At 35.0% G+C, this 22,528-nt stretch overlaps 5 protein-coding genes across 5 annotated transcripts; 3 read left to right on the top strand and 2 right to left on the bottom strand.

The window, feature by feature from the left end:
• The first annotated feature begins 2,271 nt into the window (after positions 1–2,271).
• Positions 2,272–3,744, top strand: LOC104745668 (protein BIG GRAIN 1-like A). Its single transcript, XM_010466973.3, has one exon. It carries the CDS (start codon positions 2,315–2,317, stop codon positions 3,563–3,565), a length of 1,251 nt encoding a protein of 416 aa, XP_010465275.2. The 5' UTR covers positions 2,272–2,314; the 3' UTR covers positions 3,566–3,744.
• Positions 3,745–7,979: 4,235 nt separating this feature from the next.
• Positions 7,980–9,378, top strand: LOC104745667 (ubiquitin-like protein ATG12B). Its single transcript, XM_010466971.3, has 5 exons — positions 7,980–8,086; positions 8,272–8,330; positions 8,619–8,687; positions 8,793–8,855; positions 9,078–9,378. The coding sequence occupies exons 1-5, from the start codon at positions 8,053–8,055 to the stop codon at positions 9,135–9,137; spliced, it is 285 nt and encodes a 94-aa protein (XP_010465273.1). The 5' UTR covers positions 7,980–8,052; the 3' UTR covers positions 9,138–9,378.
• Positions 9,379–9,575: 197 nt separating this feature from the next.
• LOC104745666 (uncharacterized) lies at positions 9,576–11,240 on the top strand. The gene is made up of 2 exons (XM_010466970.3): positions 9,576–10,982; positions 11,066–11,240. Exon 1 carries the CDS (start codon positions 10,244–10,246, stop codon positions 10,838–10,840), a length of 597 nt encoding a protein of 198 aa, XP_010465272.1. The 5' UTR covers positions 9,576–10,243; the 3' UTR covers positions 10,841–10,982; positions 11,066–11,240.
• Positions 11,241–12,607: 1,367 nt separating this feature from the next.
• LOC104745665 (growth-regulating factor 5-like) lies at positions 12,608–15,396 on the bottom strand. The gene is made up of 4 exons (XM_010466969.3): positions 14,457–15,396; positions 13,644–14,184; positions 13,034–13,524; positions 12,608–12,947 (listed from the first exon to the last, which is right to left on the bottom strand). The coding sequence occupies exons 1-4, from the start codon at positions 14,653–14,655 to the stop codon at positions 12,940–12,942; spliced, it is 1,239 nt and encodes a 412-aa protein (XP_010465271.2). The 5' UTR covers positions 14,656–15,396; the 3' UTR covers positions 12,608–12,939.
• A 2,055-nt stretch (positions 15,397–17,451) lies between these two features.
• Positions 17,452–19,278, bottom strand: LOC104745663 (uncharacterized). Its single transcript, XM_010466968.2, has 2 exons — positions 18,850–19,278; positions 17,452–17,931 (listed from the first exon to the last, which is right to left on the bottom strand). Exons 1-2 carry the CDS (start codon positions 19,215–19,217, stop codon positions 17,646–17,648), a joined length of 654 nt encoding a protein of 217 aa, XP_010465270.1. The 5' UTR covers positions 19,218–19,278; the 3' UTR covers positions 17,452–17,645.
• Between the last annotated feature and the right edge of the window lie 3,250 nt (positions 19,279–22,528).

Genomic DNA, 22,528 nt, shown 5'->3' with positions numbered 1-22,528 from the left:
TAATAATTCACTAATGCTATTTTGGAATATTTGAAAATGTGTGCTAACTTTAGAACAAAAACTTAAATTAATGCTAGTTTAGGGTATTTCTCTTAATTATTTTATCTTATTTTGTCGACCGTTTATGTGTTTTGTTTAAGTTTCAAATTTTAGTTAATTTTGCAAGCCACTTTAGTTGTCTAAACCGTTGCCTAAATTAAACAAATAAAATTGAGTTTTATGTTTAAGTGTTTAAAATGTTTGGGCCGAATAGCTAAAGAAGTAATTAATTAAAACTATTATCTATAGGGTGTTTCCAATAATCAATCCCATTAAATTTTTAATTAGATTGAAGATAAATATGAGCTAGGAACTCAATTACCAACTAAAGTGGCTTGCAAAATTATGGTTGTTACTGAGATGTGCTGGTTTGGTGTTTGGTTAATAAGTGATAAGAGTCTCTTTAGCCGCATTACTTGACTGTTGCTTAATCCTCCATTAGCTATTTCTTTTAACCAATCTTTACTTCACAAACACAACAGTTTGCTTTTAACCAATCTTTACACTTCACAAACACAACAGTTTGCTTCTTAATTATTTTTGTTTCTGATTTCTAAAGCTAAAGCCTATATAGCGTTCGTAGTAGGGTTTTACAAATATCGCCATCGCTTTATTTTCTTATCTCCTACTATTTTCTTTCTCCAATATTTGACTAGTTCCCTTCATATTACATATTCTCTACTGTATATATATAGACCTGGGTCAAATTCTTCAATTAATTCGTTTTCCTATGTTTGACTAATTCAGTGCACATTTTAGTATTTTTCTATATAAAAAAAAAATTGAGAATGAAATTAAATCTCTGTTTTGAAGGAAGAGTATTTGGTAGATAGATTAATTTAAAAATAGAGACACACATTAAGTTAAACCTGATCTTTAAAAGTGTTTCTTTTCAACTTTGGATCAAGAGCATACGACACACCAAATCTTTGTTTACCATCATTCCCTTATTTTCTTAACAACTCAACAATGTGGAAATGTCTTTCAGTTTTAAACCTGAGAGAGATCATTCATGTCGTCGTCTCTGAAAGTTTTTTTCTCTAATTCGTGTCTCTCTCTCTCTATGCTTCAATTCTTCTCGGTTTAGAATTTCTCAGACTTTTGTCATTACGTTATAACGTCCTTGTTTTTTTTTCTTGAGTTCAAGCCATAACCAAAAAACCACCGTTTATTATAATCTAAACCAACATAGAGTTCTCTAATAAAACTTCTTCTGTCTAAAGATATTCACAACTCACAAGTATATATTTATCAATTCTATACTCCAATATTGTATAATTTGTATCTGAACATTTAGAACGTTGTAGTTTTGAAATGTTTAATTAGGCATCATGAGATTAGAAAAACAAAAAAAAAAAGTTGCAATGGACCCAAGTATCTGTATTGGGTTTGCTGTAATAAATGATAGAATTGTTTTTTTTCCTTCTAGTATTAAATAAAATACAAATAAAATACAATAAAATGGAAAACAAATTAAGACTTATGATGAGGAATGAACAACTTTAATCTTTTACTTTATAAGTAGGGAACACATAAGTGAATCTTTGAGTCTTGTCATGTGAATAAAGGCTAAGCTGCTCTGTAACCCAGCAGTGATATCCCATAATCCCTTTTTTGTTCAAGACAAAATTCCTAGTATTTTCTTAACCATTTTGATTCATGGACATATGAAAATCTATTATTATGATTTTAGAAGAATAAATTACTTACTACTCGTCCACCTGAAGAAAATAGCAGTAGACACCACCTTTTTTACGCTTTACGTTTTAAGGTGGCAAATTAATTACACTCTCACTTTTTTCTTTCCTTACATTTCACATTTTTGTAACATCTGGTTCTGCAATTAAATTTGAAGTTCTTTTTGTTTTAATGACCACAGAGTGTATGCTTCGCAAAAATTAACTTTGTTAACGTTTTATCATTAAATTACAAACACACAAAAAAAAACAAACTATATTATTAGCTAACTTTCTCCCCATCATGCATGAATCATGATGTTGCATTGCATTGGTTCCGAACCTCCATTATACTAGTCTATAATGTTTCTTTCAAATAATCAAATAAAAAATAACGTGAACGTCAATCTATTTCCTAAGAAATCTCACTTCTGTTTTTGTCATATACCTACAGACCTGTTTTTACCATATGGCATATGTTATAGTATCAAATATACCAATAAATTTTATTTTTAAAAAATGAAAGATGGTTGATGTTAATAAGTTTTGTGGGGGACGAAGCAGAGAGAGTCCATAGCTGTCGAGAAAGACACGTGGCAATGATTACTCTGCCCTTCTTTATAAAACACACTCCTTCCTCCTTCCTTCCTTCCGTCTCTCCTCCTCTCTCACCCATTACTTTACATCTCTTCCTTTCCCGGCCACCTCGAAGCTTTTCTTCTCTCATGGAGACTTGGGACAAGCCTATTTCTTCATCTCACCACCGTCGTCACCCTTCCTTCTCCTCCTCTCTCCTCGACCAAATCTACCGCTCTATCGACGATACTTCCCCTGCCGCCCTCGACTCCACCAGGAAGAAGAAACATCATCATCATCATCATCACCAACACCGTAACGAAGATCGTGAGATCTCTCCAGTTTATCACCGCCGCTCAGTCGCAGCTGATTTCGAGAGATCTAGTAGGAGGACCAACACCACCGACTTTCTCAGACATTCTAACTCCAGCTCCTCTGACTCTAGCGGCGGCGGGTTCTCATCTTCCGAGTCTGATTCTTTCTACGGACGTTCCAAATCTTCTGCCTCCCCACCTCCTTCGTCCACTCGTCAACAACAGCCGAAACCTATTCGAACATCAACCGTCGACCACTCCTCCTCCGTCCAGAAACCTAAAGAACTCGGTGGTTTCTTGAGGACCAAGTCAAAAGCGTTAAAGATCTACTCCGATTTGAAAAAAGTGAAACAACCAATCTCTCCCGGCGGAAGACTCGCTACTTTCCTCAACTCTCTTTTCACCAACGCCGCCGCAACTAACCCTAAGAAGCAGCAGCGGAAGAAAACTACCTCCTCCGTGGAAGAAACAGTACACTCCTCTTCCACCACCACGTGCTCCTCCGCGTCTTCCTTCTCCAGGTCTTGCTTGAGTAAAACTCCGTCGTCTAGCGGCAAATCAAAAAGATCCGTACGGTTCTGTCCTGTCAATGTGATCCTCGACGAAGATAGTACTTCTACCATTCCCATGCCTTACGCGTATAACAACAGGCTCTACGGTAGTAACGAAGCTAAACGTGACGTCATGGAAGAGCATCGCCGTGTTATCGAAGCAGCAAAGGATCTTCTCAGAACTTACCATAATAAGAACAAGGTTACTACAACAACGTACGACGATGACATCAACATCACCAACGTAGAAGATGACGATGATGCCTTGAGTTGCGCCAGCTCTGATCTATTCGAGTTGGAGAATCTCTCGGCGATTGGGATCGAGAGGTATCGAGAAGAGCTCCCGGTTTACGAAACCACTCGTCTGGATAATATGAATCGAGCCATTGCTACTGGTTTACTTGTATAATTTTATTATTACTTTAGTTAATGGTTGGGGTAATTAGTTTTTAGATCATTCGGTTTTTTTACCCCTTGGGGTTAATGTTTTACCGCGTCCTGTAAACGGTTTTTGTGTTCTACTTGTTAAGTAACTCGTCTATGTATATCCATCGTTAATTAATTAATCATCTTAAACTTGGTATCTAAGTTCATAACTAATTAAGCAGCTTAATTAGCTTCTGATTACAGTGAGCCAATCTTTATTGCAAGAGTTCAGGTGACGAAAGTAAAAAGAGAGTCAAGTTTTCTATTCTCTGTCGTCAATTAGAATAGCAAAGACAGTCGTTGCCTTTTTATTTGTTTCTTACTCTGTTTTTAGGTAAAAACTAAAATTAATACTATATAACAAGAAGAAGATTTGAGTAGATGCAATAATTATTAATTAACTAAAAAGTAAAAGATTTGATTTGATGCTACTAATAATGATCAATAAGATGGGAGGGAAAAAGTGAAAGAGACATGGTCTCAAATGTCATGGACAATAGTATCCAATATTTGATTCTTTTCGAGTACTACTTCTTTTTCTTGCCTGAATTTGATTGGGTTGGCTTGTCTGGTTCTAAACATGGCTTCAGTTTATAATGTTGGATTATGCATTATATAAAGTCTTGTCTATTTCTAAGTACAAGCATTCCTTTCATATCTACCTATCACTGATGATTAAACATCCAGATGATGAACGTTACGTTAGTAGTTAACATGCATGTTGTTAATTAGAATGTTAGAACGTGTTGGGTCTGTAATTAATTTTTTCTTAAAACGACATGCAAATAGATTCTAGAATGGTAAAAGTTTCTGTTGACGAATCATGTGTTATTAATATGTTACGTACATATGTCAGATTGTCATGTCAACCTTCGATTTGATTGCACTGATAGAAAGATAAAGACTCACAAATGTAACGTTATAAATTATATAATAATGTAACGTTATAAATTATATAATAATATATATTCATATTTCGGAATTTATTTGCATAATCTTTTTTTTTGAATTTTTTATTTGCATAATCTTACATGCCGAAAAAAAAAGGCATGACCAAAATTAAATTTGGTTCAAAGTAACAAATTGGACCACCGAATCATAGCGTTATGATAAGCTATTAAAGCTAACACAAACATGCTACTTAGCTTGAAATATATGTACTTATATAATAAGTAAAGTATAATTACACAAGTAAACTATTGCCTATACAAACTATTTTAAAAAAGGCTAATATGGCTATGTAGTCAAAAGTATCCGATACAAAGGACAGATCGCATAGTCTAGTAGCCCAACTTCCCACTTTTATTTTCTTTTCATTTGTTTTTAGATCACTTTAATAAAACGGTTTATTTTGTAGCTTGCAATTCCCGCATAATCGAGAATCAATCCTTTAATAGCTTCAATAAGAAAAAAGGACATAAATCTTATACTTCAATGCTGTCAAAACCAAAACAAAACAAAAATCTAATTAAAGTAAAAGTTAGTGAGTTAGTTAGTGTATAAACGGATACTACTTACATCGGTAAGTATAAAATACTATGTGGATTTGTCCCTATTTGTGGTGGGTGAAGTGGGGGAGTTAGGAAAGTGAAAATATAATCATGAAAGTAACGTGCTGATTTAGCCAATTAATTTCAAAAGTTTGACTCCAACAATCAAATCTCTAATCAATTAAACAAGTAATTACTTTTTCTATACAAACCAAAATGGCGGTAAAGACGACTGTGACAAAAAAAAAAAAAAAAAAAAGTTTGTAGGACATAAAATGACCAGTTAAAATAAGCGGTTGTGTTTGAAAAGCAATTACAGATTGAAATTACAATTTTATTTAATTTCCTTCATATAATTTGTAAACTATTATATAACAATTTTTATATATGCATGTCTTGTTTAACACTAAGAATTTCTTTCGGTAATTAACAGAATGTAGAATACACGAGTGTATAAATACGTATTAACGTAGAAGTTTCGTGGTGAATGGTGATCATATAAATCAACAAAAGCATTTAATTTGGACAGCTACATATCATATATATATTGACACAATAAATTGATATGTATGTTCTAAAGATAAAAGAATAATTAAGGGGCATACAATGTCCCATATCAACCATGCACAACTCGTCATTCTCATGCACTACCAGCTATTTCTATATATATATTAACTAGCTAGGGCTTACACCATTTCAAATCACACAAGCTAAGACACACACTCAGTCCACTATATGTAATATGTATATTTAATTCAAAAAACTTACTCTCTATTTGTGAGTGTGCACGGACGTGTACATGTCGTCGTAAAACGGTACATATTTTGCAATGGTGGGACACTCTCAACACTATTATAAGCTTTCTTGTGGGTGTATGTGTCTACTAGCTAGCGATCATAGAATAGAGTCGAATTCGACATCCAAGTGTATATTTATATACCCAATGCTTATATATATATATATATATATATATATATATATATATTTCTAACTTTCTAAAAAGACAATTTAGATGAGATACATTAGTTAGAATGGTAGATGAAATTGTTAATCGAATTGAGAAAGCGAGTAATTTCGTGTAGTGGTGTTTATTTGGAGAAGCCGATCGAGAAGGGAAAGAGACGAAGAGATGGACAAATGAAGGGTGAGATATAGGTCGGACCGGCCGGGGAAGAAACGAGTGGATATAAATGTAGCCCGCACGTGACGGGGGTGGCCACTTTAAGTGTCGTAACTCTCCCACGTGCACACGTGTAAGCACTCGTTTTTTTTTTCTGATCCCTATAGAAAAAATCTTCCACTCAAAATCAAAATATGTAGATCCCCACACTGGACCAGGATCAAAAGTAGCAAACACTGTTCTCCTTTTTTTTGTTTTTTTAAAAGTTACGATGCCAACAAAACTAACCAAATATACATCGTTTTTTTTAATAAGAAAACTGATTGTTTCTTTAGCTGATCATGATAATTCTTTGGTATCAATGTTAAGTATGTATACCATTTTCGAGTTTTGATAGAAATTACAATGACTACAAATAGCGGAAAAAAAAATAAAAATCTACAGAATAAACAGACAACAAAACAGCAATAGAGAAACATGTCATAATAAAAATGAACTTTGTTTTTCTCTTGCTGCATTTTGATGGATGAATTGAATCTGTTTTGAAGATTCAAATATGTTTTTCTTGTTGGATACTAATACATCTTCTATTTAGAAAGACAATAATTAATGGAGTGTAAGTTTTATTTAGTTTTTGTTGTGTACAAAGTCATCATAATTTTACATTATAGTAAAAAAAAATAAACATTAAATGGTAAAAACACCTGATTTTCTACATATACTTCGGAAATTTATCTGGAATTAGATCCAAAAATGTTTTTATTCAAGTTATAGAAAACAAAAGCATTCCACAGTTTTCAAGCTGTTAATTAATAAGTGAATAGAATTGATTAAAGTGGTGAATATATCCTAGGAATTGGTGAAAGTGGATGATTAAAATTGCTTTCTTGTACCACTTCACAGTTCACACACATCTTAAATTGTATGTATTGTGTTACACAGCTAGGCTAAATTCATTCTTTGAAGAAATTATAATTAGTGGTCAAAACTCAAGACACGAGAAGGAAAGCAAAAGAAGAGAATGTTGGAAGCTAAACCCCAAAATTCTAAGAAAAAATTAAAGAAGAATGTTTTTGTTTGATTCCAAGAAGATTATTGTTGTGGTTCCATCTTTTTTGTCTGTGCATCGATTAACGATGAGTGACGTACGTATAACTTTCACCATCTGCCATGGCATACACATTTCTTTCGGTTTTTTTTTTTTTTTTGGTTTTGTTTTGGTTGTAAAACATTCTCTATATACTCTAATAGTTATCATATGATTTTTATGAATCTATTGGTTTAGATTAGATATTTGATTCCCTTTCTTCCAAGTGCATACTAAAAAGTTTTATTAAAAGATACAATGAAAATGACTGTAGAAAATATCAACATATTACTATTTTTGCCTTTGGATTCGTCATAAACCAAACTCCAAATCATTAATTTCCAGAGCCCATGCATGATGCCTAATGCATGAGCTTGTCTTCTATCTATCTTTTGGACCATTCCTATAATCATAATTATATTCGACATTGCTTTATAACGATAACGATTGATCTGTTTCATATGAGTCAATGTCATCGTCTTTGTTTTCTATATATATGTTTAGTCCCTCCCTCTCGTCATGTAATATCTAAACGAAACACAACACTACAGTATTTATTTTTATGCGACATTTGTAATTTCGAATCGGACCGGGTCGTACTTGCACGACTAATTTCGGATCGATATAATAACATATGGGCTTCAAATCTAACACAATTGGGCTTATAAGCCCAAATAAATCTTTCAAGTTTCTTAGCAGCAAAACGCAGCGAGTCCAAATTTTGTTTGTATACTTTTTTTTTTTCTCTGTCAAACCGAACTCTCTCAACAACAATGGCGACTGAATCTCCCAAGTCTGTTCAGAAAAGTGAGTCATTGACGATTATTTTTGTAATTGAATCTCTTGGAATTTGGATTACTCTACGATAAACCCGATCAACCTACATATACACCAAAGATTTTGAACTTTAGATGATGATTTATATCTTTTTGACGGCTCTGATCTGATCTTAAATTTGGGTATTTGTATTTTTTTTCTTAATTTCGTCGCAGTTGTTGTTCATCTAAGAGCTACCGGTGGTGCTCCGATACTGAAACAATCCAAATTCAAGGTATATCTTCTTCTTCTTTTGTAATCAATCACGAATGAGAATGATCAAGTTTAATCTAATAAGACGAAATTAGGGTTCTTATGTTTGTTCAAACCTTATTGAACATTTTTGATATCTTCGATAAATATGATTTTCTTGTTGTTGATATAATGTATGTTCAACATGAGATTTTCAATTTTAGCTGAGAAACCAACTAGTGGTTTGTTCATGATCCTTTCTTGGTTGAGAATGTTTGTTTGATTTTAGAGTTAATATCTGCTCTTGCGTTATTTTGATCTTTATTTTCAGATTTCAGGGACTGATAAGTTTGCTAAAGTGATTGATTTTCTAAGACGGCAGCTCCACTCAGACTCATTGGTAATTTTATTCAATCAAACAATCTTTTTTGTGTTATATCTATTGAAACAAGTCATTGATTTTTGTTTACTGATAAGTTTGTGTTATCTCTCTCCACTGTGTCAGTTTGTGTATGTAAACAGCGCCTTCTCTCCAAACCCTGATGAATCGGTAATTGATCTCTATAATGTAAGTGTAGCTCTCTCTCTCTCTCTGTCTCTCTGCCCTTAAAAATCTGACTGTTTGTATTTTGGTGGTACTATGCTCCTGAAAGTAGTAGGTAGGGTAGTTTTACATTTATCCATCTGTGTACACTTTTTAATCCTGAAACCCATAGTTAAAACTTTGCTTTCATCCTCTTAGCGATTGGAAAATAACAAAGTAGTGCTGGTTTTGGTGGATAATTTGCAGAACTTTGGGTTTGATGGTAAACTGGTGGTTAACTATGCGAGTTCCATGGCATGGGGTTAAAGTTGCATCTGATGTCATCTCTCAGTCCGAAATCATGGATCTGGCAGATAATACAAGTTGCTACTCTTTTCTTTTGGTAGGAGAATTCAAGTGTAGATGAGACCCCCCTACTTGTTGTACATCCTTAGGAATGGCTCTTTATCTAATTTTTTTTTAACCTGAATACATATGACAAAAGTGGAACAGTTTTTTTGTGTGATACTTTCATATTCAAGAATGATGATTCAATCAAGTAAAGAAAGCTCATTTTTTTTCTCTGATTTGTGTTGTTTCTTATACTTTAAAAAATCATGCTCGCCAAGTAATTGAAATTACAAAATGGGCTGTAGAAAACAACTAGTTAAATGGGCTTTGGATCCATTAGATGTGTATGATGAGCTTAGTACGAGAATGTGAGGTGACGGCGATTGACATTGGATCCCGTAGTTTTTTTCTCTCACAACGGAACAGGCAACTATTTTGTTCGTCTCCCTCAAAAAGAAAATAAAAACGGAGTTATTAGTAGGAATTATTACAGCTTGTAATTGTACAAATAAATATATATCGAAATCGAAATCTATATCTACGTTCCCCCAAATTTTCGCCTTAATCTCTCTTTCCTCAACCCCTAGATTTAGCCCTAAACCGTTACTCTCCTCTTAATCTCTCTCTCTCTCTCTTCGCATTTTCCCGGAAAATTTTACCCTTTCCGCCAAGTTTTTTTTTTTTCTCTTTTGATAGAGTCAATTCTTCTTCCTTGACGTCTCCCCGGGAGAAAATTGTGTGACCCCTTTTTTTTGGCCCCGAATTCGAATCTTCTTCAATTTTACAAAATAGTTGTGAGAGATTCCTTTTGATTTCTTGCTTCTTCTCGACTCCATCTGGGAAAGATAGAGAGGGAGAGGAAGAACAGAACGGAGACCTTCCTCAGATTATCTCTCTTCCTCAATCAAATCTTTGGGGGGGGGGGGGGGGGGGGGGTTGACCAGATCTTTTTACTTTCCAATTTCAACTATGCGCTGACGCGGAGTAGCCTGGTTTTTTTTTTTTTTTTTTTATTGGTTTGGGTGTTAAATCATCATCTCTGGGTGGATCCGAGAATTCAATCAATCAATCTGGGTGATGAGATGATGATATTAATGGGTTTTTTTAATTCATCATCCTTGAATGTTTTACTACTTCTCGTTATGTTTCTCAGCTTCCTCCTTCTTGTCCAATCACAACAACAACAAGAACAACCTCAATTTCAATCTCCACCTCCTCCGTCGCCTCCGCTTCTTAATTCATCACCACCACCACCGCCGCCGCCTCAATTGCTTCAATCTCCGCTGACTCCGCCTCAGGTCAACACGCCTTCTCCTCCTCCTCCTCCTTCACAATCCAACGTTGGAGATATAACTCCTCCTAATTCTCCGCCGCCGCCTCCTCCACCGCCTTCTTCATCTCCACCGCCGCCGAAACCCTCTCATCCTCCTCCTCCTCCGCGTGCGCAAGCTTCTTCTCCTCCGCAATCTAACAGCAGAAACCACCAACCACGGAGGTTACGGCCGCCATCTCCTCCTCCTCCTTCTAGGGTCTTCAAGCAAACAGAGAAGAGAGGATTGAATACAGGGAAAACAGTGGGTCTAGTATTCGCTGGGTTTGCAGCAATGTTGCAGATTTGCGTTGCTGCCTTCTTGCTTTTCAAGAGAAAGCAGCTTCTCCGGATGACTCATACTTATTGATTTTTTTTTTGTGAAGAGAGAGGAGACCAGAGAAACAATCTTACTGAGTTTTCATCATACTTTTGAGAGACGAGGAGAAAAGCATCAAAAAAAAACACGAAAGGAACTCAATTTGATCAGCCCTTTTCCTCTGTAAATTTGGGTAAATTCTGGATTTGACATATTTCCTTCTTCTTTTTGTATTCAGTCTTTTGATTATTTTTTTTTTGCTTCTTTTTTAAAAAGGTCGGTGTAGTTTTTCGTTTTACATTGCCTAACGATGCTAACTAGAGAGAGTGAACAGAGAGGTTTGGAAAAGAAAGAAAAAAAATGGCTCAAGTCAAGTCATGTAAAATTTGTTCTTTAGGGATTCTGTGAGATGAAAACCGATTATCTAATTTCATTCTTGTGAGTTGGCTAATGTGTTTCTGCTGTTGGTTGAGTATTATTATTCTTGTTACCTTCTCTTGATGGATTGTACACAATTCCTCTGTTTCTGCATATTCTGCGGTATATCTCGGTTTGTATGTGTGATGTTACTATGTTAGTATAGTGAGAATCAAGGCAGTGAAAAAGATAGGAAGATCAAGTTTCTTTCTCTATGTTATGCTTTCCTTAGGCTATAGATTCTTTGTCACTTCTCCTAGGAAGATCAACTCCATATTGACATGGGAACTGCTTAGACTGTAGTTGATAGCTCTTGGAATCAGAAAATGTCAAATCTTTCCTGTTTTATAACCTCTAGGAATCAGAAAATGTTGAATCTTTCGTGTCTGATTGCTCTTGGAATCAGAAAATGTTGAATCTTTCGTGTTTGATAGCTCTTGGAATCAGAAAATGCTTGGGATCTTTCATGTTTTATCTGTAAAATTTTGGTTATTTAGATCTGTAGTTATCTTCTTATGTGATTTTGCAAAGTGCACATTTTATGACGATGGGGATTTGATGATAACTAGCCTCTCTGGATGTATGGTCTGGTTTGAACTTAGAACCGATGTTTTGGTTTACGCAAACCTGTCTAATTTTGATAGTTTCACATGGAAGAAGAATGGTATTTTTTTGATCTTGTTCCCTATACTGAAAGTGTTTAAGACGCGTTTTTGTTTGGTATGAGACCAAAAAGATGAGCTGGTTTTAATCTGGACCTGATTCCGCTCATAGAATCTTTCGTTGGCAACATGTTTCTTTTTTTAATTCTCATGATATACTTAAAATATAATACTAGTGTTGGTAATGATTCCAAGTAATCATACGCACGTAAAAGATTAATAAACTTAATGGATCAAGAGTCATGATGTTTTTGTCTTTTAACTCTCATCACTTTTTTCCTTTTGCCAAAGAAGCACATGCATGCAAGGAAGCATACCCAAAAGTTGTGTATGATTTGTTTGTTTTCCTATAAGCGACAAAATTTCTTATGTTCTACATATAATAATAAGTTCAATTTGTTGCCATATTATGTTGAGTTTTGACCATTCTCTCGTTCTGTAAATGCGTGATTCAAGACTTGGGTCCACGGAACGTCATTTCATATAGTTGAGGATAGTCCCATAGTTCAAATATAGTAATCGATTCTAAAAACTTTGAAGTGTAATAAAAACATCATTGCGGATACTGATCTTATACTTTGCTTCAACCACAATTACGATAAACTTCAACGTAGCCCAAGAGTCTTCCTTCAGATAAGCGTTTTACGATTTTAATACACATACTTAACATGTAATTGCCTAGAAAAAAACTAGGTTCATGTGTTAAATAGATCCATATATAAGAGGTATGCCTGCACCCTAAGAAACAAACTCAATATATATATATAGATAGCACTGCCCCGCACAGAGTCGTGTTTTCTTTTGTTGCTTTCAGGGACACTAAAATATAAAACGATTTCATGAGAAAGCAAGAGAACACACACAGACATATCTGTCGGATCACTTTTCTTGTTGGACCTAACACACATAGAAAAAAGAGAAAGATACATAAATATGTATACATATAGGTTTCCTGCAAACAGAGTCCTGTCTCATTGTTCCACGGAAATAGATGTGAAATGTGACTCTTCAACATTTCGAAGTTGTGTGTGTTGGTGCAGCAGACCCATCATTGAATACTGCCATCCTTAATCAGCTACCTGAGAAAATTAATTTAGAATTATCAATAATTGAAACGCTACTTATTATTTATTAGCGTAGATTAGATTATTTTTGCAGTAATTACCAGTGTCGAGTCTTGAGTGGGAAGAAAGGTCAAGCCAAGAATCTGAACTCTTGTTCTGTGCCCAGTCCTCACCGAAGAAGTGATGAAGAGACTTCTTTGATTCCGATGAATCTTTCTCCTCTTCTTCTTCTTGATGACTTTGATGATCTTGTCTTGATGAATTAGCAAGGACACTACTTCTTGTGGGTTTGTTGAACATGTCGGCGCCCAAAACGAAACACTGTTGCTGTTGCTGTCGATGATGATGATGATGATGATGATGATCCTGTTCATGATCATGTTGAAGATGTTGAGATGATGATGAGGATGAGTATGTGTGATGTTGATCAATCTTGTGATCAGTAGTACTACAGTGGTGGTACGGGTCATTCATCACTGTTGTTGCTAACGGTTGTTGGTGATGGTAAGGAGAATCTTGAAAGCTTCTAGATGCTTCTGGAAAAAACGTTCTTTCTCCAACTCCAACTCTCTCCCCAATTCCTTGAAAATACCTAAAATTGTAATACAAAAAAAATCCCCATATATAAATAGAAGTTTCTTCCTTTTCAAGAATTAATATCCTAATTAAGCATGAAAAAAGAGAAATTAAAGATAAGATTATATACAGAACCTGAAGTCTTTGTGGTCAGTAGCAGAGGCTAAGACATTGAACTGAGAAGTAGTAGGATTAGTGTGTTGATGAAGTGACAAAGCAGAAGCATGATGAAGAGGTTGTTGTTGTTGTTGTTGTTGTTTAGGTGAAGTAGAAGGGTAAGGATAATCAAGAGAATGGCTGTTGAAGTAACCTCTAGTGTGACTGCTACTTCCACCAACACCAAACCTGTTACTGTTACTGTAAGCATCCATTGAAGAAGAAGAGGCAGAATAAGTTGTTGAAGAGGAAGATGCAGAAGAAGAAGACAAGGTGGGACTTGGGCTGTTGTTGTTGGGGAATGAGAGAGATGGTGATGTTAAAGGATTTGTTGTTGTCTGATTCTGGTCAAGAGATTTTCTGGCACGGTTTCTTCCTCTGTGCATGTGTTTTTCACAATACTTTGAATCTGGGTAAGCTTCTCTTGAGCATCTCCACTTCTTCCCATCTGTTCTTCTGCATCGTCCTGGTTCTGGATCTGGTTTCCTACCAAATCCCATCTGGTAACATCCCCATCCAACTGCATCATTTAATTAAAACAAAACCCTAAACTTAGTCATGCTGTTAAACCCTAATTAAGACCTTAATTAGTTCCAAAAATCATCAGAATAATATTGTGGAAAACTTCCAAAGTGGTCGTTGGAAAAAGAAAAAGGTGGAGACTTTAAGCAGAAACTCAGAAATCTTAAGTGTATAAAAACACATAAAGCTGCAAACTTTGGGCATGAGAATCAACAAAAGATTGAAACTTTATGCAAGCCAAAAAAAAAGAAGAAGAAGTGTAGAGCTTACGGGATTGGTGAGGGAGGAGTCTAGAGACCAAGGCAGAATCCAAGCTTCTTCTAATGGAGAAGATGAGTTCAGGTGGGACAGGAACACCAGAGACCATGTACTTGTAAATTAGGGCTTGGTGTTCGAGTTCTTGCCATTGTGTTGGTGTAAATGGAGGCCTCTCTATTGTTCTCCCACTACTTCCACTTAGACTCATCATCTTTTCTCTTTCTATCTTCTCTCTAGCTATAGCTTCCCTCAAAGAAAGGTTTATATATGTAGCAAAAGCACAAAAGAAGATAAGAGCTTGCTTTCTTGATGGATTCAGAGATTAGGGTTCCTGAGTTTCGGACAGAGACAGACAAAGAAGACCACCCTCTCTGTCACCTTTTGATCTCTCTCTCTCTCTCTCTCTATCAAAGCATATATTCCTCAGATGCAAATTGCATGAACACTACTAGCTTAGGTTCTTCCTCTTCACGAGACCATTCTCTCTTTAATATATATACCCTATTTTTGTATTTAGGAGAGATATAAATTAGTCACACTCTAGTAGATAGGTTTATTTTTTTGGTTGAACGTTAATCAAAACGAAATACTATGTGTTTAATAAATTAAAGAGTTATCACAAAACATTCAATAAAGAAATGAAGAGAGAAATGAAAAAAAAAAAAAGAAGAAAAAAAAATCACATCAGGACAAGAGCTTTTAAGGAGTTTTGCCATGTAGTGTAAAATCAAAACAACATTAAAATATCCAATATTGTAAATGTTAAAATAGATAAAATGTAATGTAAGGGGGATGAAGAAGGAGAGTGTGGTCCTATAAAGACTGGCAAATCTGAAGAGACTCAGGCCCAGTGTTCCTGTTGCTTCTTCTGCAGCACTTGATGCTCCTGTCTCTCTGACTAAACTCTTTCCTCCTCTCTTCTCAATCTTTTCTTCAAATCAACCATTTCTTTAATTAATTTATTTTCAAGCTAGTATATAAATAACTATTTTTGTGTTTTTTAATATAAAAAGAGTGCATTGATTTTGGGAATCTTTTTTTTTTTTTTCTTCCTTTGAGCTGACGCACTTTTTAATTTCAGCTGTATCCCAACACTTCATAGCATAAAAATGAGTGCCATTTCCTTTTTATTGAGCTCATTTTTTTCTTTTTTGTATATTACATTGAGTGAGCTCTGTTGTTAATAATAATATACTGTCTAAGACAGGGGAAAAACAGATAGATGCAAAAAAAAAAATAATAATAGATACAAGTAAGTATTTAATGAAAAGAATTCGGAAGGAGCTTCTTGTATCACACACACTGCACGAATCTCTGACTCGAGAAGAAGAAACCAAACTTTTTTGCTGACCTGAAAATGAGTAATATTATAGATTTTACAGTTTCTGACGACAATAGAAAACAAAAAGATTTTTACAATTTCACATTTTTTACATAGAAATGTGGTTTTATTTATTTTGCAAGGTGGCAAAAATGGTAAATAAGGAACAAAGAAGAGGGTGTTTAGATGAGAAATAGAGAGCAGGGAAGAGACCATTGGATAAAGAAGGGGACTAGGTTTGTTTGGTTGCAAGTGAAGTGAAAGTACTTTTGTCCTTTTTAAAAAAATATATGTTAGATATTTTGTCGTTTTTCTATTAAATATTTTCTTTTTAATCGGACATTACTCTATACAAAATTGAAAGAAAAAGTATAGGAATATATATAAGAAAGAAGAGAAAGGCATGTGAAGTATCAGAAATATACAGAGAGGGTTGGGTTCATTAAGTGCAGAGAAAAAAAAAAAAAAAAGGAGTAAGACTGTTCACTCCTCTGTTTGTTTCTCTGTCTCTTTTCACATGCTCTGTCCTTTTCTCTCCTTTTTTTTGAAGCCCCCTAGATCTTTCTCCCCTTACACACCTACTATCTACCATTCTTTACTTACACATTTATATGTCCGATACATATAATGCACTCATTCATACTATATTTCTTACATATACATGATCCTCTAAATTTAGGGTTTAAAATTGTTGCATTGGATCGAATTATGAACTAATCCTTTTGTAGAGTAGATCACCTTATTTTCTTGGATAGACAATAATCTGATGCAAACTTTGAGTTAATGGTATAAGTTTACAAAAACAAAATTGAACATTGAGTTTTTTATTTTATTTTTGTTACAGTTATATAGTTAGTGAGATCAACCAAATAAAATTAATATCGATGGTAACCTTGGCATGCATGGCTAACTAACAACCATCATCCTTAAATTGGTTGGAAAAAATGATATGCATGTATATACTGAGAGACATAAGATGGTATTGGACCTATTGGTACACACATGTTACGTTTGCTTGTTGGTCAAACTGATGTTCATGATGGTGAATAAGGTAGGAAGAAGATGGTTGAAAGACCTTTGGACTAAGGGATATTTCCGTTTAAGAGCATAAGTTTCCATTTTAGTCATTCATATGCATGATCATCATCATCTTTTCTTCTCCCTTTCTCTTCTCTCTTTCTTTTATTTTATTATGTTTTTTATTTAAACAAATTCATTAAAATGAAAAATGGAGGAGTTGATAACTTGATATCAGATATAAATAGGAGATGAGGGATGACTAAAGGTAGGTATTACAGGGCAGAGACCTACCTCCTTCTCTCCCTTTGACTCACTTTTCTCCATTTTTTGTTTTTTTTCAGTTTTATGACATGTAAATACTGTACCATAAGTCCATAACTATCTTTTTAGGCCTCGAGGGTTATTTACGAATCATATATATTATTTATTTTACATAAACGAATTGTAATATACTTCTGATTTCTGAACCATCCAATCACATTAAACATGGCTATAACCTATAGTTATATGCTCAAAACTTATTATTTTTGTCCCGGTCCTTTTGGATATTAATCTTTCCCATAACGAGTTGATTATCATTATATTTTATTTTGTAACCGAAACTATATGTGAAAGAATAAAATGGATATAGGATAAGAACATGGTAATAATAATGACGACCAAAAGTAGACTAATCACGATTCATAAGGTGCTAATGTCATGCAGTTAGCACAGACGATTATTAATTATAATGATTTACTAAACAATACAAACCCATATATAAACCTATATTAATTATGGTTATCACAATAATACATACTGACACCAATTTCATTTCATACGTGAGTTTGAGCCACAGGTTCATAGCTCCTACTCCTTCGTTAATGGGCCGGAGATGGAGCTAGTGGCAGCAATCGTCGAGGGGATCGTCGGCGTTGGCAACAACAACAACATATGAAACAAATAAGCCAACGTATCACTCGGACAAGTTGGGTTACGAGTATTAAAACAGGAAACACGACCCAAAATCCAACATAAACCATTAGTATATAACGAATTATTTGATCGTCAGATTGAACCAATGCGACCGCGAAAAAGAACGCTGCCGATATGCAGAGAACCGCCGCCACCATAAATGTTACGAGGGTCGCCATTATCATTCGGTTCCTATATAAATAACTATATCATCAGATAACTATTATATGAAATCGAGTATTTTTCATACTTTTATAGTCCAACCAAGCAACGATCGAGTTAGTATATTTTTTACCAATCGGTTTTGTTGAATTAGTTTAAGTCAACCATCTTGTCAAACACGAATGTTACATTAAAATTCCAAAACTCAATAATATTATACACACAAGTTGTTATAATTAAGATTAGCCCTGGGCATTCGGGTACTCGGGTCGGGTTCGGATAGGAACCGATCGGTTCGGGTTTTTCAGGTAGAGGAGTTTAGGACCCAATAGGGTAAACAGAAAATATCGGTTCGGGCTCGGTTCGGGTCTTACCGGGTTCGGGTTGGTTCGGGTCTAAAATTTCAAAACCTATAAGTACCCGAAAAAATCGGATATCATCCGGGTTTGGGTTTTTTGTACCCGATTACCCGAAATTTTACCCGATAACCTGAATTTTACCCCGATTACCCGAAAATTTTAATGTTAAATATTAAAATAAAATATAGCTAAACATTTCAATAAAATTTTTAAAAAAATATAGCTAAATATTTCAATATAATTTTTGTTATTTTGAGTATTTTGATCTAGGAAGAATTAATATTTTTGAATTTTAAGTTGTAACTTTGAATAACTATGTTATAAATAAAAAAAATATAACTAGTATTTTATGTATATTATTTTATTTCGGGTTTATCGGGTACCCATTCGGTTCTCGGTTCGGTTCCGGATTCGGTTCCGGTTCTTCGGGTTTAGGAGATTAGGACCCAATAGGGTATTCTACCGGTTCCGGGTTTGGATTCGGGTCCATATTTTCGGGTCGGTTCCGGTTCGGGTTTTCGGGTCCGGTTTTTTTGCCCAGGCCTAATTAAGATACGTTGCAATTTATTTATTGGTCGGTAGTTGGTACCTTAGTCGTAAACCGCTGATGACGAGGAGAATGAGACTCATCGAGGCAGAAAAAGACACTGTACTACTAATAACCATCCCAAGATAGGCTTGACGCTTGGAACTCTCGTACTCCAATACAGCAGTACCCGCTTGCCCTTTACAAATCGGAGCTCCGATTTGATTTCCAAAAGAACAATTGTCACTTTGCCATACGCCACCGGGAGGATTAACCATAACTTGAAAACTCATACCAGCTATAACCGTCGCCGTAACCATCAGATTTCCTCTGGTTTTTTCTAACCAATCACTTTGGCGGTTTAAGTACTTTGCGAACCACTCTGATGTTGATTCTTCGTATTGATGATTTTCTCGACCATTGGCTTCCATGATTCAAAGCAATGAGTGTTATTACTTTTAAGAGTTTTTACAAGTTATATGTGTAATTTCTTTGATTATCGCCTGAGATTATATAGGAAAAAAAGAATGAGACTCTTGATTTAAGGATGGAAATTTCTGGTTTCATCAGCTAAAAGTCTAGTTTGAGACTATTCGTATGTTGATTACAGCAATAGAAAACATATTATTTGAGAACTACACCAGCAAGTCAACACAGCGACATTAGGTAGTCGTCGTTTTTAAAAAAAAAATATTTATATAGAGTTTTAGTTTTTTAGGTTTGGAATTGCACAACATCAAATTTGACTTTGGGAGCTTCTTTGTTCTTTTTATATTCTTTCAACGGTCTTTGTTTTTCATAGTACCTACATCTACATGTGTGATGTGTCTAATGAATGAACTTGCCAAGTAAAATTTTGGAGATATATATAGTCGATGAAGATGGAACACTCGCTGCAAAATGCATAGCATTCAGCAAATCAAAAGTAGATCAGTCGTTAATGTTAGACAGTGAAAATAATTACGTGATACTATTTTTCCACTGTAAAGTAGATAATAATCTACTACCAACATAATGTAATGATCTAGTGGTTGCTCTGAGCCTTTTATAACTTCATGTAATCAACTACGACCAATGTAATCTAGTGGTTGAAATAGTCGCTAGTAGATAAAAAAAAATACCCACAAGGGAGGCCCTTTTAAGTTTAACTATTATAGAAGTGTCGCATAAGAAAACCATGCTCGTATCGTATATATATGTTGGATAACTCAGCTTAAATATGTATCTGAGTGAGGCGGGTAACAAAACAAAACAAAACAAAATAGCATGTATTAGTTTTTATTTATTTATTATTAGTTAAGTAATTCTCTAATAAACATGTAGCTAGCCGATAAGATATATATATATATATATATATATTTTTTGTTATCGAATTGAAAAGAGAAGAAAAGATTAAATGTTAAAGAACCCCTAACCAAAAAATAATTAATTACAGACTGTGATCGACAGTCATAAAATTAGTCAGAAATATTTAACTAAAAATCTAATCATGAATTTGGTGTATTTACATCATAATTTTCACATGTTCCGGCATAGATTCTTTCGTTGGTACATAATAAATTATATATGAATTGTATGAATGTTCCACATTAGATTGCTGAACTATTGTAATGTACTGATCAACGTCTTAATTATTTTAATAACATAAGTTAATTTCGATGAAGAATTACAAACCCCCATATTAAACCTTATAAAATGACAATAGGAGACATATTATAGTTGTAACATTGCTGACACATTTTCCTTGCATACGTGAGTTTGAGCCACATGTTCATAGTTCCTACTCTTCGTCAATTGGCCGAGATGGATGGAGCCAGTGGCAGCAATCGTGGAGGGGAATAGGGGATCGTCGTAGACGTGCAAATACGATGACATATGGTACAAATAAGCCAATATCAGTCGAACAAGTTGGATTAGGAGTACTAAAACCGGAAACGCGACCCAAAATAAAATAAAAATAAATCAGAAGCATATATAGAATTATTCGATCGTCGGATTGCATCAATACGATTGCGAAAAAGAACGCTGCCGATACACAAATTACCGCTGTCGCCATAAATGTTATGAGGATCCATATTATAAACCGACACCTATATAAATAATAACTATATAATCAGATAACTGTATTTTGAGACCAAACAAAATTTCTCTAATTATTTCGAGTGTATAACAAAAACCTCATAAGATAACTATGATATATAAAATCAATTATTTTTCATATGAAGTCAGTAAGTCCAGTAAAAAAAAAGATCGAGTTAGTATTTTATATCAATCTGTTTTGTTAAGTAGTTTAAGTCAACCATTGGACACACTAACCCAAAGTCAACACCTTAACCTTAATTTTTACATGACTTTTTTTAGTTCTCACTTTTCACTGTTTCAGTAATATCTTGTCAAACACAAAAGTTACTATAAAATTCCAGGCTTCATGCATGTTCTTATATATTAAATACCAATTAAGTAGTCTTCTTCTATAAAATTGTAATGTACATGGTTGATTGGTTGGTACTTTAATCGTAAACCGCTGATGAAAAGAAGAATGAGACTGATCGAAGCAGAGAATGACACTGTACTGCTAATAACCATCCCAAAATAGGCTACACGCTTGCAAATCTTGTAACCCAATACATCAGTCATTCTTTCGGTTTGTTTTTCGAAAGAATGACTGTTGTCACTTTGCCATACGTCATCGGCCAAAAATTCATACCAGCTATAATTATCACTGACAAAAATATAAAAACCTTATAAAAATCTTACAAAAATCTTATAAAGATCAACATAGGTAAGTAGACCATAAACGTTTTACAGTTCCTATATACAAAACTGGTCAGACCAAAACATCGTTTTTCTTTCAGGCACTAACATCGAGGACCCATCTCCGATAATCTCTTCCGACGCCGGTGGAGCTCTGGCTCACCGGCGTCGGGATCTCTCTACCTGCGGCATTATTTCTGCTTTGCCCTCTTTCTTTTTGCTTACTTTTTCCCCGTTTATTTTTCTTTTTTGGTTACAAACTCCCCTTCTCCCCTCAGATCCCGGCGAGCTTTCACTTAAAAGAGACAAAAGACGAGGGCGGAGTCCTTTGAACCCTCTCCTCCTCTCTCTGGTTAACTCAGCCGGTGTTCGGAGTCCACATACAGCCTACATGCGTATACCCAGATCTGAAAGTCTACTTTCCCCTGCAAAAGCTCTTCCAGAGACACCGAAGTTAGCAGACGAGCTCCTCCTTGGACCATCTGCTGCTTCTCACCCGGTGGAGACGTCGACGGCACACGGCGTCCTTTTCTACAGGCGAAGCTTTCACCTATCCATCAATGGACTGTTCGTGTGGTCTCTCACTGACCTCTCCTTTGGCTTGCCACTATCAAAACCTTGTCCCGCAGAGATCATCCGTCTATTGCAAATCTATCCACTATCTCCGGACAGCCGCCGCCGCATGCTCACCCAAACTAGGTCAACCACCAAGGAAAGAGTTTTTCTCCTGGTGGGCCTTGTATCCCTCGACGGCCCTTTATCGTTTCACCAAACCAAGCCCAAAACAAAAATTCCCAGGTTCGATTACTTACATCTCTTGTTGACAGCATTATATAACCAATGGTGTGATCAAGATTGCTATCTCTATGATTACCATCTGAGTAGTAATTCATCATGGTTGTCTTGGTGTCACTTGATATCATTGGAAACCCTGTTCTCAGTAGACAGGTCTGTCTATCCCTCGTCCGTGTTTTGCCGCAGACAAACT

Source organism: Camelina sativa, chromosome 15 (genome assembly GCF_030686135.1).
Source record: "Camelina sativa cultivar CO46 ecotype springtype chromosome 15, ASM3068613v1".
NCBI classification, from domain to species: domain Eukaryota; kingdom Viridiplantae; phylum Streptophyta; class Magnoliopsida; order Brassicales; family Brassicaceae; genus Camelina; species Camelina sativa.
Note: the sequence above shows the minus strand (reverse complement) of the source record. Positions and strands in the feature narration are given on the sequence as shown.

Bases quoted from the DNA above. Each gene is read 5' to 3' on its own strand.
- LOC104745666 (XM_010466970.3), top strand. From the start codon at position 10,244: ATGATGATATTAATGGGTTTTTTTAATTCATCATCCTTGAATGTTTTA.
- LOC104745665 (XM_010466969.3), bottom strand. From the start codon at position 14,655: ATGATGAGTCTAAGTGGAAGTAGTGGGAGAACAATAGAGAGGCCTCCA. The intron at 14,185-14,456 runs GTAAGCTCTACA...TAAATGATGCAG, and splicing joins ACTCCTCCCTCACCAATCCC to TTGGATGGGGATGTTACCAG. The intron at 13,525-13,643 runs GTTCTGTATATA...TTACAATTTTAG, and splicing joins ACTGACCACAAAGACTTCAG to GTATTTTCAAGGAATTGGGG.
- LOC104745663 (XM_010466968.2), bottom strand. From the start codon at position 19,217: ATGGAAGCCAATGGTCGAGAAAATCATCAATACGAAGAATCAACATCA. The intron at 17,932-18,849 runs GTACCAACTACC...TTATTTATATAG, and splicing joins ATCAGCGGTTTACGACTAAG to GAACCGAATGATAATGGCGA.
- LOC104745667 (XM_010466971.3), top strand. From the start codon at position 8,053: ATGGCGACTGAATCTCCCAAGTCTGTTCAGAAAA. The intron at 8,087-8,271 runs GTGAGTCATTGA...ATTTCGTCGCAG, and splicing joins TCCCAAGTCTGTTCAGAAAA to TTGTTGTTCATCTAAGAGCT. The intron at 8,331-8,618 runs GTATATCTTCTT...CTTTATTTTCAG, and splicing joins TGAAACAATCCAAATTCAAG to ATTTCAGGGACTGATAAGTT.
- LOC104745668 (XM_010466973.3), top strand. From the start codon at position 2,315: ATGATTACTCTGCCCTTCTTTATAAAACACACTCCTTCCTCCTTCCTT.